At 57.3% G+C, this 24252-nt stretch overlaps 6 protein-coding genes across 6 annotated transcripts; 2 read left to right on the top strand and 4 right to left on the bottom strand.

Moving 5' to 3' along the window:
- Positions 1 to 3355: 3355 nt before the first annotated feature.
- IE81DRAFT_105118 (hypothetical protein) lies at positions 3356 to 9863 on the top strand. The gene is made up of 3 exons (XM_025510037.1): positions 3356 to 3474; positions 3732 to 8511; positions 8581 to 9863. The coding sequence occupies exons 2-3, from the start codon at positions 3745 to 3747 to the stop codon at positions 9769 to 9771; spliced, it is 5958 nt and encodes a 1985-aa protein (XP_025370280.1). The 5' UTR covers positions 3356 to 3474; positions 3732 to 3744; the 3' UTR covers positions 9772 to 9863.
- Positions 9864 to 9955: 92 nt separating this feature from the next.
- IE81DRAFT_346908 (cysteine proteinase) lies at positions 9956 to 11243 on the bottom strand (the record flags this gene model as incomplete). The annotated part of the gene is made up of 3 exons (XM_025516088.1): positions 9956 to 10330; positions 10412 to 10832; positions 10897 to 11243. The coding sequence occupies 3 exons, from the start codon at positions 11241 to 11243 to the stop codon at positions 9956 to 9958; spliced, it is 1143 nt and encodes a 380-aa protein (XP_025370279.1).
- A 1230-nt stretch (positions 11244 to 12473) lies between these two features.
- IE81DRAFT_283768 (phosphatases II) lies at positions 12474 to 13007 on the bottom strand (the record flags this gene model as incomplete). Its single annotated transcript, XM_025511575.1, has 1 exon — positions 12474 to 13007. A coding segment is annotated over one exon (534 nt), but the record flags the coding sequence as incomplete, so codon positions are not given.
- A 346-nt stretch (positions 13008 to 13353) lies between these two features.
- IE81DRAFT_105075 (hypothetical protein) lies at positions 13354 to 17527 on the bottom strand. Its single transcript, XM_025510036.1, has 4 exons — positions 16105 to 17527; positions 14373 to 15942; positions 14178 to 14312; positions 13354 to 13563 (listed from the first exon to the last, which is right to left on the bottom strand). Exons 1-4 carry the CDS (start codon positions 17388 to 17390, stop codon positions 13486 to 13488), a joined length of 3069 nt encoding a protein of 1022 aa, XP_025370277.1. The 5' UTR covers positions 17391 to 17527; the 3' UTR covers positions 13354 to 13485.
- Positions 17528 to 18502: 975 nt separating this feature from the next.
- IE81DRAFT_366109 (hypothetical protein) lies at positions 18503 to 22431 on the top strand. Its single transcript, XM_025516984.1, has 5 exons — positions 18503 to 19056; positions 19161 to 19340; positions 19440 to 19878; positions 19976 to 20978; positions 21048 to 22431. The coding sequence occupies exons 1-5, from the start codon at positions 18771 to 18773 to the stop codon at positions 22107 to 22109; spliced, it is 2970 nt and encodes a 989-aa protein (XP_025370276.1). The 5' UTR covers positions 18503 to 18770; the 3' UTR covers positions 22110 to 22431.
- A 199-nt stretch (positions 22432 to 22630) lies between these two features.
- On the bottom strand, positions 22631 to 23766 carry IE81DRAFT_289224 (SFT2-domain-containing protein; the record flags this gene model as incomplete). Its single annotated transcript, XM_025511809.1, has 6 exons — positions 22631 to 22715; positions 22805 to 22915; positions 22997 to 23071; positions 23166 to 23312; positions 23431 to 23599; positions 23721 to 23766. The coding sequence occupies 6 exons, from the start codon at positions 23764 to 23766 to the stop codon at positions 22631 to 22633; spliced, it is 633 nt and encodes a 210-aa protein (XP_025370275.1).
- Between the last annotated feature and the right edge of the window lie 486 nt (positions 23767 to 24252).

Here is a 24252-nt window from a genome sequence, read left to right as displayed (position 1 = left end):
TGTATATTCACTTGATTCGTGATTCTTGATTATAGACCAGCGCAGCTGCTGGAGGGGGTTGTGCAGCGCGGGCGCGCGCGCAGTCTGACAGGGTCAAATCCGCCTCTGCGCTGGGCCCCTTTGCGCTCAGCTATGCCACACGTACGCATGCATAGTCATGCACAGCCTCTTCACTCAAGTCTAACCCTCAATGTCGCGATCCAACACCAGGCACGAGCGCAGCAAGCGCTGAGCGTCGGCGCGTGCTGCCATGCGTCTACCCCTGAGGCGCGTATTGTTATATGCGGTCTGGCCAGCATGATATACAGTAGGTACCGGTACACGATTCACGTTCTTCATTCTTGATTCAAATTCTTCTGTCTGATTATTCGATGTCTTATGAGTTCGAGACTTGCGATCCGTGCTGATTGTTGTGGCTGACAGCTGTAACTCTCTGCCCAATCGAGACCGATCAGCATTGTTCTGACTTTGACTGCTGCTGTCGACCCGACGATCTTGAGGCATCTCTCAAAGATGCTCGAGACTTCCACTCGAGACTCTGAACAAATCCTGCTAGTCCAGGCCAGGAATCAACACCAGGTTTCTGAGAGCGCTCTCAAGACAGATCTCGGACATGAGGCCGCGCTTTGGTGCGACTTTTTGGCGATCGAGAATCAAGAGTATAGGCCCCCGCTTGGTAAGTCAGTCGGCAACGCCTCGGCCATTTGGGCGTAGCGAGCTTCTGTACATATCATTCGGATTCACGATTGAAGCCTTGACGGGCGCTGTGCTTAATTGCTGTCAAGGTCAGCACCGGCCAGTTAGTAACGCTGCGTCGGCTTCGAAGATGAGAGGATCCAGCGTATATGAGGTTTGTCAGCAGCCATGTCGTTCCTAGTCGGTCGATTTCGACTTGCAGCTCAGCAGGACACTGTGCAGCGTGATTCGAAGCAGGATGAGATTATATCATGATGAAATGTTTCGCATAGAGCGAGGCCTGAGCCACGATCATTTCGTGCGTGCCTCAAAGCACAAGTCTTGGCTCACCTCGTCTCGTTCTTGCACTCACGACCGATGAGCCTTAGCGACCGTCAAGAGTATCATCAGGCGAGATGACCGTATCAGAAGAAGAGCCTTGCAGAGGCTGACGTTGGACCTCATCGCGCAGCTGATCAAGCCGCTTAGCGGCCGAAGGAGTGCTGGCTCTGATCGATGAGCATGAGAAAGAGCCCAGGCTCAATTCACGATTTGGCGGATGGCCTGTCTACCATAGAATGAGGGCAGAGCAAAGGGTGCCTGTCATGGAACGAGCAAGCTTTGGGCCATGGCACGGACTGCACCGGAAGCGCTCGCCGCCCGAATTGGATGACTGAGCGACTCGATCGTGACGTGACTTGGCAGATTGCGAAAATCACGAGCGGCCAGCATCCACGCGGGTGATCGAAGAAGAGTGGTGACCAAAGTCACATCGTGAAGATAATGAGTGATGCTTGATTGAGGGATCACGTTCATCGCATCCAACATCCGTCCATCACCCGCTTAACATTCGCATTCACAATTCTTGATTCAGATTGTTTCTACACCTTGTTGCGGATCCGGAGCCGTGTCCTTCTCGTCGACCCGACGACACGCGCGGCAGTGCACGCTCCATCACGACGCATCTGGCGCGTGCGAGCGTGGCATCGCGCCTGCTGCTGAAGGTGAGTATAAGACCCTCTCGCGGTACCGCCGCATGCACCACATACTGATGGAGCATGCAGTCACACAGTATGCTTCGCACGGGCTATGCCGTGGAGTGGCGCTGCTGCCTATATGATTTGGACTACGACGCCGCAGGCGTCAAGAATCGTGAATTAGGTGATGAGTGATGTGATGCAGTCATGAGTGTAACGATCGATCGAGTGAGCTTCAAGAATGTGAATCACGCGCGCGTCGAGGACCGATGCTGCAGCTCTCCTCTCATCGCAACGATCGCACTTTTGACTCGTGATGAGTCGTGGCTGCTGCAGGTCGAGCTCCCGCGCCGCGAAGCCGAGAAGCATGCACCGACCGCGCGGGCGTCTGCGCCGCGCTCATGGTGCTGAAGATGCGTGCGCGGGCGCAACAAGCATGCATGCATCAGCTATAGATGCTGCATGCTGGGTAGGCACGCACGCCCTAGCTGTTGCTGATGAGGTGCGAACTAATTATCATCAAGCTAGAATTAATCAAGAATTTGACGCGCTGGCTCAACGCAGGCATCGGCAGTACAGTAGCAGTGTCTCGGTCACTTGAATTCGATTCCAGCATGCAGCTGATGCTGCACACACGCGGCGTCGCGGCTGATCCGAGGAAGTAAAAGCGCGAAGGACTGATGGCATCGGGGGGGCGCGGCAGCAGCAGCGGACTACTTGCGCATGACGTGGTCTGAGCTCCAAAAGGCAAGACGTGTACAAGCTCAAGAGGAAAAAAATGAGGGGCGATGACTTCAATTCACATTGACTGACCGCTTGATTGAGTGGGGATTCGCGACGAACGCCTCTCCATCCTGCACATCCATTACAACTCACAATCTGGCCGCCTTCGAAGCAATTGAACCGTCGCTGCTAGCCCACCTCCTTCGGGGGTGAACAATCGTTGGCGCCTCTCATATTCCGTCAAGCACGCCGCTGGACATAGCTAGACTCATCAGAATCTCGACTCTAGCTTCTCCTTGTGTTGAGCTAGGCATCCAATCAACTTGAACATCTCTGCGCCCAGTGCTCTACACAAGGAATGTGCTTTACAAGGGCACATCGAAACTTTTTGCAACGATCACAGCCAATTCTCAGCACATCGCCGCCCTATACAGGATTTCGTTACCACTGAATCCGTCGTCTTAATTGGCGATAGACTTCTTCTCGTGACTGCACGCACGCACGCGCGCTCGGGCCTGGTCCGGTCGACGCCAATCACGTACGCAGCTGCTGAGGGAAGCGGCGACTTTGTCGAGCTCTGCGGCATTGCTGACAGTCAAATTGTCAAATACAAAGTTCTTTGAGGCTACTAGTCCTCTAGAAGGACTCTTCAGCAAGGAGCTGCCTCAATAGAATCCTGATCAGCAGACCTTGAAAGCTGAGCTGCTGGATCTTCACACGTCGAGGTGTTGGCGTGGTCCCCGACACTCTTGACTTTGTGGAAAGGCTGTACTGCATTTATACTTGCTGCAGCTTCAACAAAGCTCCAGACGGCAATCTCAGCTGCAACGATCACCTGGGCGCGCATCGCTGGTACATGATCGCTGTCTCAGCGCGTGCTGTGCGCGCCTTGCGACCGAACACCAGAGTCACCATAAATATCCAGCCACAATGCCGATCTTCAAGCGGAAGAGCACCAAGAGCGGCCGGGGTGGCATCATGATCGCTGCAACTGATGAAGGCCATCATCAGGCGGATAGGACGCAGCGCAACGGGTCGCTCCAGACACTTTCACAACCCCTAGACACGCGAAATCTGCTGGGCAAAGAGGCGGACTACAGTGAGTACGCTCGACCCTGGCAGATGCGCAGTTCATGCTAGATGGCCCCGCTTCTCGCGTGAAGGCGAGAGGTCATCGAGGTAGTGCATCGGTTGAGCTCGATGTGTGCAATCGACGTAATGTGAATGCTGACACAAGTCCGGGCCGGTCTCGAACCACACCGCAATCGTCCTGTCAGGGTGAGCGTCACCGCATAGCAACCCTCGTCCACTTTAAGAGAGCATTCGCTGATCCCGCTTTGCTCTGTCATGTTGCAGAACATCGCTCATCATGCCTCACTTGACTCGGCGCTTTACGCTTCTTCGAGCGCCTGATGGCACTATGGTCACGCCAGATGCAATGCGAGCTCATCTACGAGCGCAGCGTGCCAGGGCAAGAGCAGCCGGCGAGGGAGCCCATTTCCTCACAGAAGCGGAGGAGGACGAGATCATAGACCAGCTGAGGAGGCAGACACATATGGAGCAGAACGTGGGCAGTGTGGGTCGTACTTCGGCATTGCTCAGTCCTGGTGCCGATGGTTTCGGCGGCATCGACACGTTCGCCGACAGTCAGGCCTCTGAGATTCCGCCCACGAACGGCTTTGGAGGGACTGATGGGTTTGGTGACTGGGGAGGAAGTAGCTCGAATGGTCGGAGCTCGTCCACTGTCAACAATACCAAAAGCCTTGCTGAGAGCCTGGGCGACTTTCAACCTTCGCCCAACTCTACCCACTCGTCTTTCTCACGTGGCGAGGGCTCTCTTTTCAGCGGACGAAGTACTGGTCGAGACAACACCTACCTGCGCTCATTGGCAAAGGAGCGTATTGCAGGAAGCGCGATCGCCAATAGTGATGGCTCTGAGCAGCATCCGGACATCATCGAAGAGGAGCGCGAAGAGGATGAGGATCAGGGTGCGACTATAAGCCTTTCTGCGGACCAGTCCAATGATCAGGATGATGCAGTTGGGATGCCGGGCGACTTCACAGCTGCTGATCGTCGCCCTTCAGACACGGTAAAGGCTGTGGCTGCTCCGAGGCAGCAGCAGCATCTCGCAGTACCAGGGGCAATGGGCGCTCTGGAAGGCGGACAGCGTCAATCTCAATTGCTCAATCTATCTCCGGAGGCCTTCAAGCGCGTCAGCACGGCATTGGAAGAGGTTTATGGTATGGTCTCCGGACGTGTCGAGGAGGGCAGTGGAGATGAAGAGCCTACTGAGGAGTCACTTGAAGACGAGGACGATGAGAGGCTCGATCAAGTCTTGGAACAAGGCTTGGAAGCTTACCCGCAAGACGATCCGAACCTCCAAGAATTCGTTCGCAGTCCTAACAGCCGACATGTGTTCATCAACAGAACCGAGCGCAGGTCGGTGGACAGCGACGATCGATCTTTCGCTTCCGCTCACTCCAACGTCGCTGCGTCGGCGATTCATGCAGACACTCAGAATTGGGGTAGAGACGGCGTCGGTCGGCCTGTACACGATTTCTCTGGCGCTTGGACTTCCGATCCGGTGCTGTCTAGGCTGGGACCGGCAGACCTGGCCTCGTCAAGCCGGAGCCAACAGCCTTCGCTTCACGTGGAATCAATCGATCGTCGCGGCGGAACTACCCCTACACCTCGCAGCAACGCGAGCGATCGAGTCAGCGCTGTGTCTGACGCTCGATCATCGGCTTTCAGCGGCCTGGCGTATGACGCAGATGAGCCTGGAGACCTGACACCAGGTCGAACTCGGAGTATACCCAAGGCAGGAAGTTCGAGACTAGACGCCTCGGCATTTCCTCCCGTCGGATCGCGAAGCAGTGGCAATGGATACGTCGACCACAGTGGCTCAGGTCACACCTCTCCGGAACGTCGCAACAACACAGCTTTGACGGGCCGAGAGCGGTCCAACTCCTCTCCTAGCGGGCGAGCTGGCGGCGGCGGAGTCATGAGCTACGCGCCAAATTCGCGCTCCCACGGCAGCAACAATATCAGTATTGACGCTGCCCACGGTCGCGTGAAGGTCAGTCCAAATCAAGCCGGTGCACACAATTATCTCGCAAGGCTGGGCAACGACCCATCTTCGTTGGCATCCCTCACAGGATCGGCGAGGAGCATGAGCCCTGGTCAGCCCTCACGAGAAGGCGCAGATTTTGCCAGCAGTACTGCCGAATTACGCCCCTTATCGCCCCCTCAGATGCCTCCAAGGCTCGCAGACCTTCGCCGGCCTTCGGAAACTTCAGTCGCGACGACCAATGCATCCGGCTCGGGAACGAGCACACCCGTTTTATCTGCCAACGCGATTGCAGCTCGCTCACAGCGCTACTTTCCTCGATCCAACTCATCGGCGCGATCGCACGCCGATGGCTTTCGACCGGCGCCGTCTAGTGTAGCTGCAGTGGTGTCGAGGTCTCCTCTTGCTACAGAGCAGGCCACTAGACAGCGCGCTGGCTCGACGCCCTCTAAAGCTCTTCAGAATATCACGCAAACTCCTGCGCCGCCGTTTGGAGATCAACTTCTACCCCCGCGGCCAGCAGGGGACCGCTTCTGGAGCTCTTCATCCTCCGATGCGGCTAGTGTCGTCAGCACCGCTTCGGAAATGCCACATTTCGATGACGAACCGGATGCCGACCCGGACGATGTCTGGGCGCGCGTCACGCGCAGCGATGGACGTAGGCATGATCGAGATGCTGGTGCAGAAGCTATGAGACCTATCTCTGTTTTGCCTCCTGAAGCAGCTGCAAGCCAACTTGCAGATGCGGGTTTCAATGTCGGTCAACTGGCTGAGCTCCAGCAGAAGTTGGTGAGATCCGCCAGTCAGAAAGAGAGCAAAGGCGTGCAGCGAGCCCCATCACAAGGTGCGGCTAATAACGCTACTCAGGCTGCCCCACCATTGCCGACGTCTACGCCGGCTCGAAACGGCCCTCAGCACAGCACGCCGCCTTCCATGAGCAACGCGTTTGCGCTGAATGGCTACGACAATAAACCTCCCGCGGAGCAAGAGCGAGACTTGTCCCCCTCGATACGGCCACTATCTCCGTCGAGCTCCAATCCGAAGCTGGACAAGGCTCGAGAGCGTGCGCGGATGCTTGCTGAGCGCAACCAAGGTAGTCTGTCCTCTAGGTCTTCTGAACGTGATCTCAGCAAGGCACGAGGCCGACCTAGCGAAGACACTCAAGAGTCAAGCTTCGCTCTAGGGTCGATGCGGAGCGAAGACCGAGGCTTTGCTACGCCCGAGCAAAAGGTGTACAGCAGCAACGACAGGGCTTTGCCGAGTGTGACGCATTCCGGATCTCAGCGCTCATTCAAATCTCAGGTGATGTACGATGTCACGACGAGTCACAGGCCAACCTCACCTCCGCCTCGCACCTCTTTGAGCACTTTACCTACGCTTCAAGATCTTGCACTGAACAATTCCTATTATTCACCGACCTTCCAGCCGATTCCCGCCGTCGTCGATCCCAATCGTCAATCGCTCTCTTTGAGCTCTGTGGTAGAGAACGCAGCAGCGCGTGCTGGTCGTGACTGGCACGGTAGCCAAGACTCTACCTCGAGTTTCCACAAGGGTTACGATGGATTTGCCGGTTTTCCTGGCGCCTCTGCAGCTGCTAGTCTGAATGCTCACGCGCTGGCCATACCTGAGGAAAGCGGAGACCAAGAGTGGGCGTCTGGACACGAGCAGGCCGCAAACGTCTCCTTGCCTGATGGAGATGGCCTCCAATCTCCCGTCTCCCAGGCCTACGAGGTCCCTACGCAGAACGGTCACGCAGCGCCGCACATGCCGGAAGTGCAAGCCAACACCTGGTCCGACACCGGCAACGACTCGGTCACACGCTCGGTGGACAACAATCTCGTGGACGATGTGGAAGCACAAGCACGCGCTGCCACCCTAGCTCTGAAAGGCACCGACGACCCTGGGCCGCGCGTCGCAGTGCCTCAGCGCGCCAAATCGCTGAGCAAACGCAAGAGCAAAAAGCTTGCAAAGTACATCTCGCAGCCGCAGCTCATTCAGACCTCCCAGAAAATGGAACATGCGGCCAGCATTCCTCATCCTGATGCTACTCTTACAAGGGACGCTGGCAACGCATTGGCGACATCTCCCTCCGCCAGCTCAAATGCTCGATCACCGATCCCGGCCTTCAACCGTGAGGAACGAGCGCGCGCTCCACTTTTGTCTCCCGGCGGCACCGACTACAGCCGAGACTCGTTCCTTCGTCAAGAAGCTGCGGGCGGGACCCGTCAGGCCGAGAGCAGCGCAGTCAGTAAGAGCCCCGCGAGCTCATTCGGCAGTCCTGCTGTTCTCCCGACTGGTCCAAAATCAGCACCCGCTACTTCTTCCTCAGCCCAAACACGCATCGGCAGCGCCAGCAACGCGCAGTCCGCTTCGGACCTCTTTGACAACCCCGCGAAGCCTGCGCCGCAGCGCTCTGGTAGCGGATTCAGCAAGCTCATGTCACGAGTCCGTTCACGCAAGCAGTCAACAGGCCCGATGATGACCACCCCTATCGACCCGTACCCCGCTACAACGCCTTCGCCAGGGGTGTCCAGCTCGCAAGGGCCCTCCAAGACAGGGCCTCAATCCGTCGCCAGCCAACCGACGGCAAGCAAGGTCCAATCCGGGGCATCGCCCAAGTCACACAAGGCTCTTGAGCCAGTGCCAAGCAACAAGGCAGAGGATGTGCGCGCGCCACAGACACAGGCAGCTGTTGGCAGCGCCCGTGACATAGCTGTCCAACTTCCAGAGGCATCTGCTCGTAGTGTGGTTGAGCTGACACCTAGACTGGAAGAGACGAAAAGCAGCTCGAGTGCGCTCTCTGAGCGCAAAAAGGCTGGCCTGTTGGGCTCGCCAGCGCATATACAAGATGCTTGGGGCCAGCAGGCCTTTGAGCAGCCAGATGCGCAGCTCTCCGATTTAGCGCAGGCGGTGTTGCAGCAGAGCAATCTTTCGGAACCACAGGATAGCGTCCAGGCCACGCCTCGCAATGACAAGCGCAAGTCCGCCCGGGACACCGTCGTCCGCAGAACGATCATCGTTGCAACCGGTGCAGACCTCTCTCGCTTGTCGGCAGATGAGAGACGTAAAGTGAGTCTGGCATCGGTCTCGCGTTTCAGCTCTTTGCAGTGCACCCTACTGAATTCTTGCCTTTGCCAGTCGATCATTTCGACAGCGTCCCGCCGCAAGTCCCGACGACCCGGCTTTGGAGACGAATCTATTCCCCTGCCGACAGATTGGCAAAACTACGCCGCTGGCTCATCGGAACACTTGCGCGCCTCTGATGACGTGAGCAGCAAAGTTGAGCCCGGTGAGTTGCGCGGCCTGCCATCACCGCTTCCACGCAACAACACCTCCTCGCTACTACCACCGGTCTCGCCCGGCAGAGGGCCGCAGAGCGCTTCTCGTAGCTCTTATCATGGAAGTTTGTACGACATGTACATCGACGACGACGAGACACCACAAGCTGGATCCATACGCTTCCCAGCTTCAGCCGGGCTGCAACCGCCTCCGAGCGCGAACAGCTACGTCGCCGAGCCGCGCGGTGGTCATATAGAAGTGACCGAGCGTGCAGACGGAAGTGTCGTTTGGCAAGTCATTGCTGGCCTCACTGATCGCGCCAGCACGTACAGCGCGATGTCTGGAGGATTTGTTGGTGGGCACAGCCGTGCCGCAAGCGACACCAGCCAGCTTTCTTTCCGGCCACCACGAGACAGCATGGTGGATGACTCTACGCCGGACCCGCAACCACGCACCTTCACTGGCCTTACAAGCGACGACAGTCGCAGCTTCTTCGCTCGTTCGCGAGGCGGCAAAGAGCATCGAAAGAGCTTCTCGTTTGACGCTTCGATTCCATTACCACCGCTGCCCACCACCATGGCGAAGTCCCGCACAGCGCGCTCCAGCACAGATCCGAACAATTCCACTACTGATGAGGCCCTCGAAGGTGGTCCCCACGATATGCCGCCATTACCAGTCCCTGAAGGAGCTGCGCAGCCTCGAGTCTCCACTTCGGCATCGCGTCCCGAGCAGCTGGGTTTCGACATGGCCAACACTGCGCCTGGTGAAGGAGCAACGCGCATCGTCTACACCGACGACGCTGATCTGGCCGCTATCATCGAAGCAATGAGCCGTGGTGGCGATGCCGCTAAATTCGAATTCAGCCGCGTGCCTGGCAGTGCCGCTTTCCAAGGCTTCCTCGATGCGTCCGACCATCCCTCGCGCCCCGTCAGCACATGGACCGGAGCAAGTGCAGATTCTGGTGAAGCCCGCACTCATCGCATGAAGATTGAGGCGGAGATCTTCAACCTCTTGCAAACGGATGGCGATCTGAGAGCCTCTACAGATTGAGCGGTCTATCGCTACGCGCGCCACTCCCCTTCGCCGCCTGCTTTGTTTGAAGCAATAGCTTTTGCAGGCTTTCTTAGAGGCGTTTATGAAATACTTTGGCTTTTTTTGGACGTCACCTGCAATCTAATTTCATTACGATGTGACGATTCCAACCCTCAAATCTGGGAGTCCAGTTGACTAGCTACTATTCCTTGGGTACGCGACGCTGCTGCGGTAATCCCGCTTTGCTTGCTTCTATGGCATCGAGAGCGTAGCCAGTCTCTACGTCTCCTAGCAGGCCGAACACTTGCCTGATACGTTCGATGCGCTTTTCTTCGGTCGCGGCCTCTTCGTGCTCGGTCTTGCCTCCGCCAGCTGGCCTGTGACTGAACCGAGCGCCAAGCAGAGCATGCAACCCGAATGCGTGGCTCGGATAGGGATGTAGATCCGCGTGAATTGGCTCAGGGGACGCGTGCTTGAATTCATTCTCCTGGGCGACGAGATTCAAGGTGAATTGAGAGAGCATCAAGGTTGATACGAAGATGCTTTGCGGACTTTTGGACGTGGCGAAATTAAGCTTCTGCGCATGGCATCGCATGTCGAGCGGCTTTGGTCAGCATAGATTGGGATGAGCTCGCAGAGCCAGCACCAGTGCTCTCACCTCAAAGTCGTTTGGAAAGGTCTCGGTCTGCAAGAACGAGTACTGGGTTTGCCAGTCCGCCTCGCCCTTGGCGTGTTGCAAGTGCCACAATTTGTTAGCCTCCCTCATCTCCTGAAGAAGGACTGGACTTTGAGGTGTGCCAGGGTTGTCCTCGAATGCAGATTCGGGAGGTAGCAGCCTAATGAGTCGATGCCTCTCGCCGAAGCGACCTTCCTCCACATGCCCATCCGATAGTTGCAGGGGTCGCAGTGGACCTTGAGCTCCGTATCCAACATCGACTGCGTACAAATGTTCTTGCGCCTGCTGCGCTTCGTGCAAATGGTTCGGCAACAAGACGAGGATGATCATGTGGCCGAATCCTTCATAATCCCCTTGCGTGCCATCCAGCGCTCGTTCCAAAACTCTTCCGGCCACAGCATAGCTAAAGAGAATCGGTCAGAGCCACACAGAGAAGCGATGTGCCAGAGCCTGCATGCAGCACGCACCATTTGTAGCCTAGGTACCGCAAGATGTTGAGTAGACACACATTGTGCTGCATGCAATAGCCGCCCATGCGTCGGCTGCAAAAACGTTGCAAGACGACGTTTGGGTTGATGCTGACGCTATGACTGCTCTCGTAATGAATGGAGGTATTCTCAAAGGGTATGGTGAGCAGGTGATGCTGTTGTAGCAAGGTCAGCGTGGCTAGCGTAGGCCTTGGAAGGGTAGGCCTCTCTCGATCCTCGTCTTTATCATCGGTAGAGACCTCCGCAAAGCCTGGGAAACGAATGTGCTGGAGATATTGGCGCATCTCGCGCTCGCTGTACAGCGACTCCACCTTTCTGAGCGTCATCTTGCCCAGCCTCAAGCTAGTACGCGTGCTGCTTCTCTTCTGATTTTCTTCGCTCACGTTTGATCGACTTTCATCCATCTGTCAGAACTTCACCAGCTAAGAGTCTTGATTCGAGCGATACAAGAGGATGTGGTGAAGCATCGTGGATGCATGATACGGCGACGCTCCCTTATCACATACAGAAGCGAGCTAAATTGATACTTGCCACATCTCGCTCGTGACTCTTGGCTCAATTCGTGCAGCTCGCCAGACCCTCACATTCGCGTGCGCGCGTGCGCGCACATATTTTCTGGGACCCTGCTGATGCGGAGACTCATGCAACACGCGGGGGTCAGGAGACGGCCGTAGATGACTTCGAGCAACACTCGAGCGAGACACTCATGACTTCAACGTTGACAGGTCGACCTGGCCACCACGAGGTAAGTACAACATGCTCAAATCACATCGTGTGACCACACAAGATTCGCAGACTGCGGCACGTTGAGTGCACAATCAAGTGTCCATTTCTGACGGTGACTAGAGGGCTACGAAGGAGACGAACAACGATGGTCCTCGTCGGCGCTGAATTCTCGAGGCAGAAGGCGAACAGGGGCAAGAACAAGCGCTCTCTCTCGCCTTGAGACCGCACAAGCACTGTCGCTTGCTTCTCTGGAGTAGTGACATGAGATAGGAGCACAAGTACAGAGTGTATGGGTGGGCGGAAGGCGAGGTAAGGCCAAGCACGCCGCGGGTGAGGATGTGAAAGGACGCCAAATGCACCTATCGATCGAGGCGGCGTGCGTCGCCCAGCAGCTCATTCAGCTTCTCTTGGTGGTCACTTCCTAGTGCTGCTATGGTAGCACGTCGACTCGGCGCCAGGATGTGGGCATCTGCCGGTGGGCGGCGTGAGCGGTAGCGTCCGTCCTCTCCGCGATGCTCAAGTCCAAAGGAGGCTTTGGACGGTCGAGTGGATGGCGCCAAGTGTTCCTCGACCGGAGCCGCCTCCTGATCATTGCTAGTCTCACTCTGGCTGGGAAGTTCATCGACGCGAGTCACCTGCTCGGCCGAGAGTGTGGGCGGCAGGTAGGGCAAAGAGTCGCGTGCCCTTGGATCTCTGACCCGACGCTGGCGTCCGGAGTCTGACCCTCCGTTGACTTGGTCGGCAGTTGTCTCGTCCAAAGTCTCCTTTGCACTCTTAGCTCCGCGCTCAGCGGATGAGTGAACGATCGAGGTGTGCGCAATCTCTTGTCGACGTTTCTCGAAAGCCATCAGCTCGGCAACGAAGCCAAGGTTGGGACTAACCGTGCGTCTCCGTGCAACGACGTGGCTGTACGCTTGAGAGAGGGGCCAGCCCAGGTGATGAATCAGATATGCCATGACGACCAGCACTGAACGACTCTTTCCGGCTTTACAGTGAACGTAAGTAGGGGTACCGTAGAGTCTTGCATCGTCGAGAAACGTGCACGCTTCGTCAATGTGACTCTGAACGTCTTCTGCTTCGACCGTGTCCTTCAAGGGGATCTTGCGGTACTTCTCGATACCTAGACGACCTTCGTTCAGAGCGAGATGCTTGCCACCCCCCTCCTCAATCTCCAAAGCACAATTGAGAATGCGTCTGACGCCGAGGTCACTGACCAGGTGCTCCGCTTCCGATGTTGTGGCGATGTCGGGACCAAGGAACAGAAAGCCGGGAAGGATTTCGGACACGACGAACTCTGAGTCTGCTGCTTCACCTGACGACACGGATCGAGAGCGAGCAGCGGCTGGCGTCGCTGGCTCGGGAAGCAGGTCGTTGGTGGTGTCCATCCGAGGACTGTTGAGGCCGCCGACGAGAGGCTCGGAGCCTCGACGCCTCGGCTCGTCTGCAATGACGGGTGCCTCTATGTGGATAGGCGTCCGATCTGAGCCTTCTGCCATGGCATTGACGTCCCGACTGCTGGGCGCAGTCCGCGGAGACAACACAGTGATCTCTCTTTCGTCTGTCGGAATACCGCCGTAATGGTCAGCGAATGTGGCGACCTCGAGTTGGCGACTATGCACCAAGGGCCCATCCAGCGTAGCTGAGCGTACGGGAGACCGCAGGAGACTAGTTCGCGTTTGCAGCTGAAGTCTGGGACTTGTCGCCGAGGCTCGTCTTTGCGGTGCAGCAGCTTGCAGCGTCTTGACACGCTCCGACGTGTCAAGTCGCGCGAGCATGGGTCGACGCGGCGGGCCTGCCGGCCGCATCAGACTCGGTGTTGGTGCGGGAGACCTTTGACCTGTGTTAGCAGAGAAGTCCAATGCCGACGAAAAGATGCCTGCAGTCGGCGGAACGACCAGATAGTGTGGGGTCAGGTCCTGGCTGGGTGCATCTGTTGCCTTAGCATCTGTCGACGGCCGCTCTAAAACAGTCTCGAGCTCCGACTGGTCCGCCTGAACAGGAATAGCGGTGTGTGGATGTCTTGCACTCCCAGGTTGAGCAGCAGACAAGTCCAGACCCTTAGGCTTGCGGCCTGCACCTTTGCTGGGCTTGCGAGCTATTTGGAACGCGGGAGCCGAAGCAGGCGGTGCCCAGCGCTCAGCTGCGGTCAAAGACAGTGCCGAGACATCCACTGCACTCGGCGGTGGACTGTCACGAGACTGGTCTTGTGAGAGCGGGGACACCAGCACTTCGCTTTCACTGGCTCCTTCCAACCAGTCATCCGTGACCGGAGACGGCAGGAAATCGCCTCTCACCAGGAAGACGTTCGCCGGGGTTGATCGTCCATCTTCCAGTCGTACCGGTGATTGCAGACAGCTAAAGAGCTGCGCATACGCATTAGCAGCGGCCTGAGCCCGGAATTCTGAAGAAGGCGGTGTCTTGCTGACATTGGTAGCATCCTCGGGTGTCCGTGGTGACAGGTCTGCCCGATCGGTGCTCACGGCGCTGCTATCGTCCGTTGCTGTGGTCGCATCATCCGAGTCGAAGATACTTACATTGCTAGCCAGGTCCTCGGCGTCGTCGGTAATCAGAACCACGTCCGTAGCACTCCAGAAGCGCTGTTCCTGTTCTGAATTGGACGGCCATGGTCGGGACGATGGGCCAGGTAGGGTATCGTCCAGCTCGAAGGACTGGGTGTTTGGACTCTTGGAAGGGCGCTCTGCTAGATTGAAAATATCTGCGCCACCCACAGTCTCTGCAAAGCGCCGCTTTGCCATGTCAGGCAAGATGCTCGCGATGAAGGCAGCAGCACCCTTCCCTACAGCTCGCGGGAAGGGACGATTCTTCAGATCCAGGTGAAACGAGCCCTTCAACCGGCTGGCGCTGTAGGCTTGCAAGGATCTAGCGTCCAACAGGAGAAGCGGGCGGCGAGAACAAGGATCGAAGCTGACCTTGTCGAACAAGCTTCTAGGTTGGGTCAGCGAAGTCAGCACCTCGCTCTCTGTAAGTCGCTGATCGGTGCTTGGTCGAGATTCAAACGATGATGTGGAAGCGAAAGAGGGATGTGAGGCTGCGTGCGATGCGGTGTCCGAAGAAGCGAGATCAAGATGCTGTGAATGATACAATGATGGGGGTGCCGTCGAAGTTGAGACAAATGCTGGGGGCGAGCTCGCGGAGATAGATTGACGATCATATTGATCACCTCGAGGTCGCGAGCTGGAGGGAGCGGAGTCTAGAACGTCGCGACTCCATGCGGTGCTCGGCGTCCCGTGTTGTAGCGCCGCGTCTGCGCCAAGATCGCAGGTGCTGTGCTGCTGCGTGGCTTGGGTTTCGCCGCGCATGTCGGGCGCGCGCGCAGCTATGACTGCAGAATTGGATAGCAGGGACAAGTCCTGCGGTGCAGACAGCTTCCTCACTTGCAACCGACGTCCCAGGCTCGGGTTGCCATGCGACAGCGTAGTTTCTGCGGTCTTTGCGCTATGCGCATGTTCAGTAAGGTCTGATCGCTCCATCTGCTCTTCCAGCTCTGAAGGCATCGGGGCACCAGCAGCCTGACGGGACGCGCGCTCGCGTGAGGGTGCGTCGAGGGCACCCTGCCGGAAGCCCTGACCTGCATGCCGGGGCGGCGGCGGCGGCGGTGCAGCAGCATGAGCGCGTGCTTGCATTGCGCCTTCTGCTGCTGCAGCCGCGAGGTCGCTGCGAGGCGAGCTCGCCGCGGAGGATTCAGTCATCCTCTCACCCTTGACGAAGCTAGGCATCGATGCAAGATGTTCATCCCTGTCTGCGCGCTGTTCTCGACTGAAGTCCAAGCTTGATGCCTCAACCGTCTGCGAAAGAACTTCGTAACGGTCTTTCTCTTTTTCCCCTGTCACGCCGGCGTCTTTGGTTTCGAATGCGTGCTGCACAGGCGGGCTCGGCGGAGCGGTGGCAGTGCGCGGAACTCCGGGCGCGTGCTGCAATCGGACCGGCAAACTGTGAGCAACGGCAACCGGCCAGCTGCCATCTTGCCCGGCGTTGCTGAGCTCTGTGCGACTTGCGACTTGTCGCCGCGGTCCCAAAGCGTCAGCAGGATCAGGGCTCGCGTTGAACACCGCATCCCGTTCGGACTGCCTTATTGCCAAATCTGCGTCCTCTTGTGAGGCTAACCCCGTCGAGTCCCAGGAGACCAGAGCCCGACGAGAGGGGCCGTCTGCTGCGCGATCGAGGCGGGAAAATGTGGTCCTGCCAGCCGTCGACAACTCTCGAACTGTTCCGCTATCGGTCGCAAATGATCCGCGCGCATCGATAGCGGTTGCATCTGGTGCCATTTGCTCATGCGGACTTCGTCCGCGGGTTTGGTGTACAATAGGTGGTCGGCGCGCATGGGACGTAGCAGCAAAGTCAGCATTTATGCATCGGGCGTCGCGTTGCGAGTGACATTGCAGATTCATTTGGGCTGTTGTGGTCCATTGTCATGGTGTCCAGCACGTAGGAATCACTCACATTGGTGCGTTCGCATGACGACTACGGGTGCTGTCCGGTTTTGAGGGAGATGGGAAGGCCCCTCGGCCGTAGCATGATTGCAAGCGCAGCCACAACAACTCGTGCGGTATGATGCTGGATCGTACTGAAGTGCTCGTCACCCTGGATCGAGTGCGTCCATGCAGAGGTTGTGCGTATCCAAAGATTCCACGACCGTGCTCATTGCTGGCAATGTTACCATCACGTACCGCTGCGCCCATCAGACCTGCTCTTCTCGCGGCGTCTTCTGATTTGGCGAGCGCGGTGAGCCCTCCCTGAGTTGAGCCCCAAGTTACGTCTCCTGCAGGGGTCGGAGGCACACTCGGGTGCAAGACCTCCACAGACACGTCCTCCACGGATTCATCACTGATGGCACTGTGGGCGAAGCTGTTGGCGTACGCCCTCTCCGCAAAAGGAACCCTTGGTGCTACGTGCAGCGAGTGTAATCCATGCGGATCACTGATGGCCGAAGGGAGGTAGGTCGTGTGCGAGGCGGAGGATGACAATGGAGATATGGCGGAGTGCAAACCATTCTTGAGCTGCCAGAGATGAGCTGCGTGATGACTTGAATGTGGACCAGTTGTTGAAGTCGGAAAGCCTTCGTCAGCAGGCTGGTCATTCTGCGTTTGCGGTGGAGCAGACGAGGCTTCTTGATCCAGGGTGGCGGATGGAGCAACAGAGCTACCCTCCGAGTCACGCCGAGGCTCGTTGGAAAGGCGGAGGTCCTGCGATGAGCCGGCGGATGACCGCGCAAATGTCGTGTGGATTGCTGGCAAGGAAGGGCGAGGGCTCGACCCTAGCACAGATGTGCTGGACGCCGAAAGGCTACTTTCCGTGTACATGCCGGGTCGATCGCCATGATCGAAAGCGACTGTCGTTGATGTCGCGTCACTCTCCGCGTTGGGCAAGCTTGAGCCTGCAGAAAGCATCGCACCGGTGAAAGACATAGGCGCCATCATGTTGGATGGGTACGCAGCCGACGTTGGCGATGCGTGTGTGGGTGAGAAGGGGAGTCCCGAGTAGCCAGTGGAGCTTGGCCTCGCTGCCGCAACCGTGTCTCCGCTTCCTGACGCGAAGCCCTTCCTAGGCTTCAGAAAGTCCATTCGCAGCCGCCCACCTGAGCGTTGTGTGTGAAGACGTCGGGCTACCGACTCGCCCACCCCAAGCTTGGATCTGTCCTCTGATCCGCTGCTGCTCCCTGCTGGAGAAGGCCCCTCGCCGGTCTGAGAGTGGCCAGGCATGCTAGCGGCAGACCCGCTGATTTCCATGCCCAGGGATATGATAGCTATATGGGTTCTGTCTCCGCCTCCTTCTGGGACGGGATCGCGGGGCTAGAGCTTCATAGGACTCATGTTGCTGTGTGGACGGGCCCGCTCAAGTGCGGAGGATTCGGTGGGGCAGCTCGAGGTGGGAGGGAAAATCTCGAGGGGCTGAAACTGTTGCAATGCCGAGCGTTGTGCTGTGCAGCGTTTGTGGTCAGCAACGACCAGAGCAAATGATGCTCCTGCTAGTCAATCTGGAGAGTCGTAGCCAAAGGAGCCGTCAGTGACCTTCATCGAGAACCTTAAGCGCTTGGGTTTGATACCAGCGGGTTCCTGGATCTGGCCCACAAACAGAATCAAGAATCGACTTCATCAATTAAAAATCACAAATCAAGCTTTGATGAATATGTAGTCTCGACTCTTGTATGACACTCGCACAAAGCTGCACCATGCATGCATGCATGCAGCTCGGCTCTTGAAACATGCTCAATTTGAACAAAGTCGACTCTTAATTGACTCCAAAACATGTGGGCGTGCGGGCGCGCGTCCTGCTGATGACCTTCGACGTCCGTGGCATCAATAATCAGTCGAGTCGCGCGCATGCATCATGAGCAAATCAGCGCGCGCGTGTCGCGCGGTCTAGCTGCCGCGGCGAGCAGATTCTTGATTAAAAGGCAGCTTTATTACATCACGTGATCGCAAGGCTTCCATGGGCTGCACAAAGGCGCTTTCGATCGCAGTCTTGAGTCAAAAAGTCTTTTCGCGCAGGGAGTCAAGAGTCTGAGTGGAGTTGGCGCGGTGCACGCGTGACGACTCCAGCACCTCGCGTATGCTACGTACCGGTATGCGTGGTCGGCGAGCAGCCTATAGCGGAGACAGCGGGAGCGGCGAGGTCAAGCCTCCCCACGCATGCATGCGCGGCGCAGTGCTGAGGCTGCTGATGCTGCTGCTGGTTCGCATAACCGCGGGTGCTATGGTCGTTTGAGTCGTGATGAGTGCTTGTCGTGTGGGTGCATGCGCGGGCGCGCGACCTTCTGAAGTCACGAGTGATGCATAGCATGCAAACGGATCGAGCGAAGGGCTCGCTCGCGGTCGTTGCGGACTGCAATTGATCAGACATCATTGGTAATGCTTGATCGCTTGTCAAACACCTTCTTCCCTCCCCCATCTCAGACCATAACTGCTTTGCGCATTGGCGAGACGACTCACCTCAGGCCAGAGTGCGACCCAAAGCTGCTCGTTTCTTGATACTTGCGACTCAGTTGGCTCGCTCTTCTCTCTCTCTCTCTCTCTTGGTGTCTTTGTTCGGCTCTCTTCAAGCTCCGAGAGCACCACCAAAAAAGTCTCTCGCACTTGCAGCAATCTCAACGACTCTTCACACGCATCATGTCGACCACCACAGCAAGCAATGGCCATGTGCCCACAGGTCCTCGTCGAGGAGGCTACTCACGTCGCGGTGGAGGGCGACAAGGTGGAGGAGGGGGCGGTGCAGGCAATGCTGCTCAGGTGTTTGCTGACGACACAGACGAGACTCGTGCACTCAGACAGAAATACGGCGATAAGCTAGGCTTGCTCAAAGAACTCTTTGCTGATTGGTCGGATGAGGATCTCCTCTCAGTACTTTCCCAGTCTGGCGGCGAGATCGAGCTCGCCGTCGGTCGTATTAGTGAAGGTGAGTCTGAATCCGTAAAGGGACCGGTGTATGCATCGCAACGACTTCAAGGTCTCGCACTGTCCGTGCCTCATCTGACACGGCTAGTGTATCCGTCATCCTAGGCCACGCGGAACAATTCTCCTCAGTGAAAAGCAAAAACGCGCGCAAGAAGGAGACCTCTGGCCCTGCTATCAGCGGCTCTAACGGAGCCTCTACTCCGGCGGCGCCAGCTGGCAGACACGCAAGCAGAGGAAGTGGGCATGCGTCTAGTGATATCTCGACCCGTGGTTCTCGAGGCGGCTGTGAGTGGACGCGCGAGTTCACAATGCATTTCACAGTTACAAGTAGGCGAAGCGCTGACTCTTCTCATGCGATATTGGTGCCCACTCACGACTCTATAGCTGCTGGACGTGGAGCGAGAGGTGGATCACGTGGCGGCATGCGCGGTGGAGGAAGAGGAGGCGGTCCCGCACCTCAATCGAATGGTCATCTGGCCACATCTTCAACTGACGACTTTCCGACCGCAACGGCTCCCACGAGCACTGGTCCCAGCTGGGCTCAAGCCATCGCTGCGGCACAGAAGAAGCCACCTACTGCCACTGCGGCTCCTACGGTTCTCGAGGAAGTGGCAGAGGGTGCCGCGCAGTCTGCTCCAGAAGCTGTGGTGTCAGAAGCTGCAGCTCCTGCTATCGAAAGCACATCCTGGGACGACGACGTTCCAGAGCAGCCCGTTGCCGTAGTCGTGGAGAAGGATGACGCAAAAGGGGAGGTCGGTGCGATCAGGGCTGGAAGTAAGATCATTCCAAAGGGTTCGAAGATGAGCTGGGCGCAGATCGCAAGGTGAGTCCAGCCTCGCCCAGATCTCTCAGAAACAGATGCCGTCGAGTCCAATGCTCATATGTGATCATCCATCGATCCGCTTGCACCACTTGCACAGGCCTGCCGAGCCACCCAAGCCTAAGCCTGCGCCGGCTCCTGCCCTAGTCGCCGCCGCTGTCTCGGACCCTGTAGAAGCCTCGGAGCCGATTGAAGCTGTGATGAACGGAGAGACGATTCTCCCTACGACTACAGATAGCACCGCAGAGCCGGTAGTCGAGACTATCACGACCACAGTTGTGGAAGAAGCGCCGCTCGAAGAGGTCGCGACCACTTTCGAGCCTGCGAATCACTCAGTCGTCACCACCGAGGTCGTCACGCAAGAGCAGGAACCCGAGATTGCTCCCAGCCAGCCCATTGTTTCCTTGCCGCCAAGTGCGGAACCTGCAGCGCAGCCGGCGGCGGTTGCGGCAAAGCCGGGCTATGGAAGATCTGGATTGAGTCAGCGAGCCATTCAACGGTCCCGGCAAGACGTGCCAGTTGCAGTCTCGGGAGACCGCAAATTGGACAGTCTGGGTATGCAATTCGGCAACATCAGCTTTTTGGGAGCTGATGATGAGGCGGAGGAAGCCCCCGCTCAAGTCGCGGAACCGGCAGCCGCTGCGCCAGTGCAGCAGAGTGACTTTGAGGCTGCTCAACCTAAGCCAGCTGAACTTGACCCGGCGATCGTCGACTCTCGTCTGAGCGCACAAAGGTCTGCACAGGCAACTCAGGCCCCAGCAGCTCCGACTCAGCCCGCTCAAGCGCCACAGCAAACGCAGGCAACTGCTGCACCGCAAGATGCATTCTCCCAGTCTGCCACAAACGCGTATGAAGGCTACAAACCAGACAGCTTTTCGTCACCTGCGCAAGGTTTCAGTCAGGGAGGATTCGCTCAGCAGCAGGCCCCTCAGACTCAACAGCAACAACAGGCTCCACAGCAGCAGCAGGCACCCCAGCAAGCCCAGCAACACGACCCTTACGCGGCGTACGGCGGTCTGGGAGGCCAGCAACAAAGTCAGCAGGCGGGTTACCACAACCAGTATCAAGACTATTACGGTGGCCTCGACTCCCAAAGATTGGCTGTGAGTGTTTCGGTGAATCACTGGCATTTTCGCGTGCACACACCCTGACCTGTCGCATTTCTGCATCAGTCCCTGTACGGTGGCTATGACCAGAACACCGCGAGCAACGCATTCGGCGCGCGACAGAGCGACGACCGAACGCAAAGCACTGCTCAACATCAGTCTGCTCCACAGGCCCAAGCATCGAGCACTGATCAGCAGGGCTCTCAAGCCTCTATTGCGCCGGGCGGTCTGCAGGGCCAGCAGGGTCAGCATGGTCACCAACCCTCTCAAACTCACGGTCAGCAAGCGCCACAACAGCATGCTGCCGGTGGTCCACAGCAACAGCAGCAGCAACATCAACCGCAGCCACAACCCCAACAGCAGTACCCTGGCATCATGCCATACTACTATCCGCATTACTACCTGCCAAATCAATTCCAGCAGCACTACGGGCAACCGACTGCTGCAGGTTACAACCAGTACTTGTATGGTGGAGCAGCGGCCGCACAGCAGCCGCACAAGCCTGGAACGCCCGCTTCGCTGCAATCTCCTTACTCGACTGGACCTGAAAGTGGCTACGGCTCGCAGAGCGGCTACGCGCAATCGCCAGCCACTTCCCTGGCTGGTGCGAGCGCGTACGACAGCCAAGCTGGCGGATTTGGTCAGCGTGGTGTGCCTACTCACGGCGCCAATTCCGACTATTCCAAGATCTACGGTGGAGGTGGTTCCCTGCCCGGCCTTGGCGGCTTTCTAGGCGGACCTCCTTCACAAGGTCTGGGCAACGCCAATGCCAACGGCACCTCTGGTGGCGGTGCTTCAGGAACGCCACATGCTCAGCCCCAACAATCTGCCGGAGCTCAGGGTCAGAACAAGGTGAACGCTGGTCAGTCGAGCGGTCTGGATGCCTACCGCGGCTACGATGGAAAGCCGTCGGGCGGGGCTAGCGCTGCTACGGGTGCCAATGCTGTTGGTCGAGGCCCGCCACCTCATCAGCTGCAGCAGCAACAAGGCCAGCAACACACTCCTCAGCAACAGCACCAGGGAGGCTATTACCAGCAGCAGTACAGCGGTTATGGTCATCAGCCTACTGGCTCTGCCAACTACGGCGGTGGCTACGGCTACGGCAACCGTCAGTACTGGGGCCAGTAGAGCTTGTGGAGGTACGGGCCACGTCCAAGCTGATCGTTGGACGTCGAAGCGGTCGCGCTCCAAGCTTGTGCGTTTCCAAAGTCTGAAACAAGCCCACCTTTAGCAGGCATGTAATAGCTCCCTTTCTTTCTCCCCAAGAAAAAGATTCAAGGAGCAAAAAAATCGCATTAGTCTGCTTGCGCGCAGCGTTTCTTTGCATTTGAACCCCCACAAAATCATGCTTTCTTGACGCCCACCCAGCTCTTATTTTGTGTGCTTGCCTACTTCAGCGTCTGTGAACGAGTAGCAGGGCAGCGTGACACTTCGAGATTCGATGCAGTTGCGACATTGACGTGGCTGTAGTGTTGCTGAGTCGGAGCGCTCGGAATGGCAATGGCAGCGAGAAAGATGTCAAACGTCGGCCAAATCCGAGCCTTTTGGCCCGTATTGCTTTGGTACGTGTCTGGTTACAGCATGCGCTCGTCGAATCGCGCCCATCGATAAAGAAGAGATTCTCTGCCCCCGCCTTGTTGGCACATACACTATATGGGCAAAAGGCTCGCCCCACCTCTCAAAACCATGCTGCCACCATACCTCAGCGTGGCGAGGCCTCCGGGAAAGTATTGACTGACGGGGCGCGACGGCGAGGGCGCGTGGTGCGGATCAGCATTCGCCTTTGTCAAGGAGGCTTCCAAGCTGAACTCTCAGCTACTCACGCCAGATAGGCTAGTAGAGCTACAATTTGAACAACGGCTGCTATGAGTGTTGCTAGTTTCCACCGAGGACCTAGAGCAAAGTAGATGGTGAGGCCCAAAGAGGAAAAGTATCTGTGGCAAGTTGGGACATGAAAGGAGTCTGCAGACTCAACGCAAGGTCGGATCAAGGCGTGAGATGGGAAAAGCACTCACGAAATTGTGAAGGGTAATCTCTCTTTGGAGGTCAAGTGTTTCAGATGCGCTACGGGACCAGTCAAGATGGAGAAGCTGTATGACTCAAAGCGATGAGATTGGGCCTGTTAGATGCTTTGTGGCAGATTACAAAGACTATCCCTGCGATGCGATCGGAACGGACACTCACCCCGCCATGAAGAGCAAGCTACCCAAACTGAAGGCCAAGGGGAATTTGTCGGGTCTTGTGACGAATGTCAAGGGATTGATAAGGTAGAGGAAGGCTAGCAAGAAGCATACTGCACTTCCTGCAAGGCAAGCCAAGAAGCCCAAAAGCCTTACGAGCGAATGGTACATCGAGGTGGGCACGTAGGTCAGCACAAGTGTCGTTGTGGAACAGGTCGCATCGCACGGATTCGGCGCACCCACACCCGCACCCGCACTTCTAGACTTACCGCTCCCATCTGGACAGGCTGAGATAGGCTTCTTCTTCGTTTGTCCTTTCCGCACTTCGCAAGGGCACGTAGCCCGATAGCGCACCAAAAAGGCCAGAGCCGGTACCTGAAGTGGAGCCTGCTGCAGCAGGGGCACTATCATCCGTGCGGCCTTGAGCCCATCGAAAGCCTATCGCAGCGAGCGCAACCAGCAAGGCCACGAAAAAGGGTCAGCTTTGATAAAGTATGCCTGCCGCGAGCCAACGAGGCACTCGACACGCAAAGAGTCGACTCGATCTCCGCTCACTCACCGCTCAATTGATTTCGGAAATTACTTTCTGTCGGATTGGAAGCCATACTGTCCAGCCTGACCTTGTCCAACGTACCTCTGAGCTGCGCTCTCACGCCCACACCCGACGCTTGGTCTGCTGAAAGTGGAGGCGGCGGATCTGTGGAGATGATGTGGGCCGTGTGCAGAGTGACGGCGATGAGTAGCAAGATGGAGATGGGAGGCAATAGTAGCATGTAAACGAGGTAGAGTAGCCTTGTGCGTCGGTTGTCTCCTCCTCCTCTCGTCGAAGTTGCGGCTTGGTGCGTTGCGTTGCTGCTGTACGCCTCTTCGTCGTCCAGTCCAGTCCAGATCGGGACGGGTCGGGTCGAGATGAGAAGGTGTCCACAAGTGTGTGCTTGCAAGGCGAAGCTGGGGTTCGCGAATGGCGAATGCTGGGTGGGATGGGTACAAAGATGAGGCATGTGTGGGCAAGGTCAAGACTCGCATTCTCACTCCACACGCGCACTCATCAAGATTCAAATTGGCAACGAACGGAGTCTGGCCTGCAGTCA

The sequence above is a fragment of the Ceraceosorus guamensis genome (assembly GCF_003144195.1).
Source record: "Ceraceosorus guamensis strain MCA 4658 unplaced genomic scaffold IE81scaffold_23, whole genome shotgun sequence".
In the NCBI taxonomy this organism is placed as follows: Eukaryota; Fungi; Basidiomycota; class Exobasidiomycetes; order Ceraceosorales; family Ceraceosoraceae; genus Ceraceosorus; species Ceraceosorus guamensis.
The sequence above is the reverse complement of the archived record's forward strand: the minus strand, read 5'-3'. Positions and strand labels throughout refer to the sequence as shown.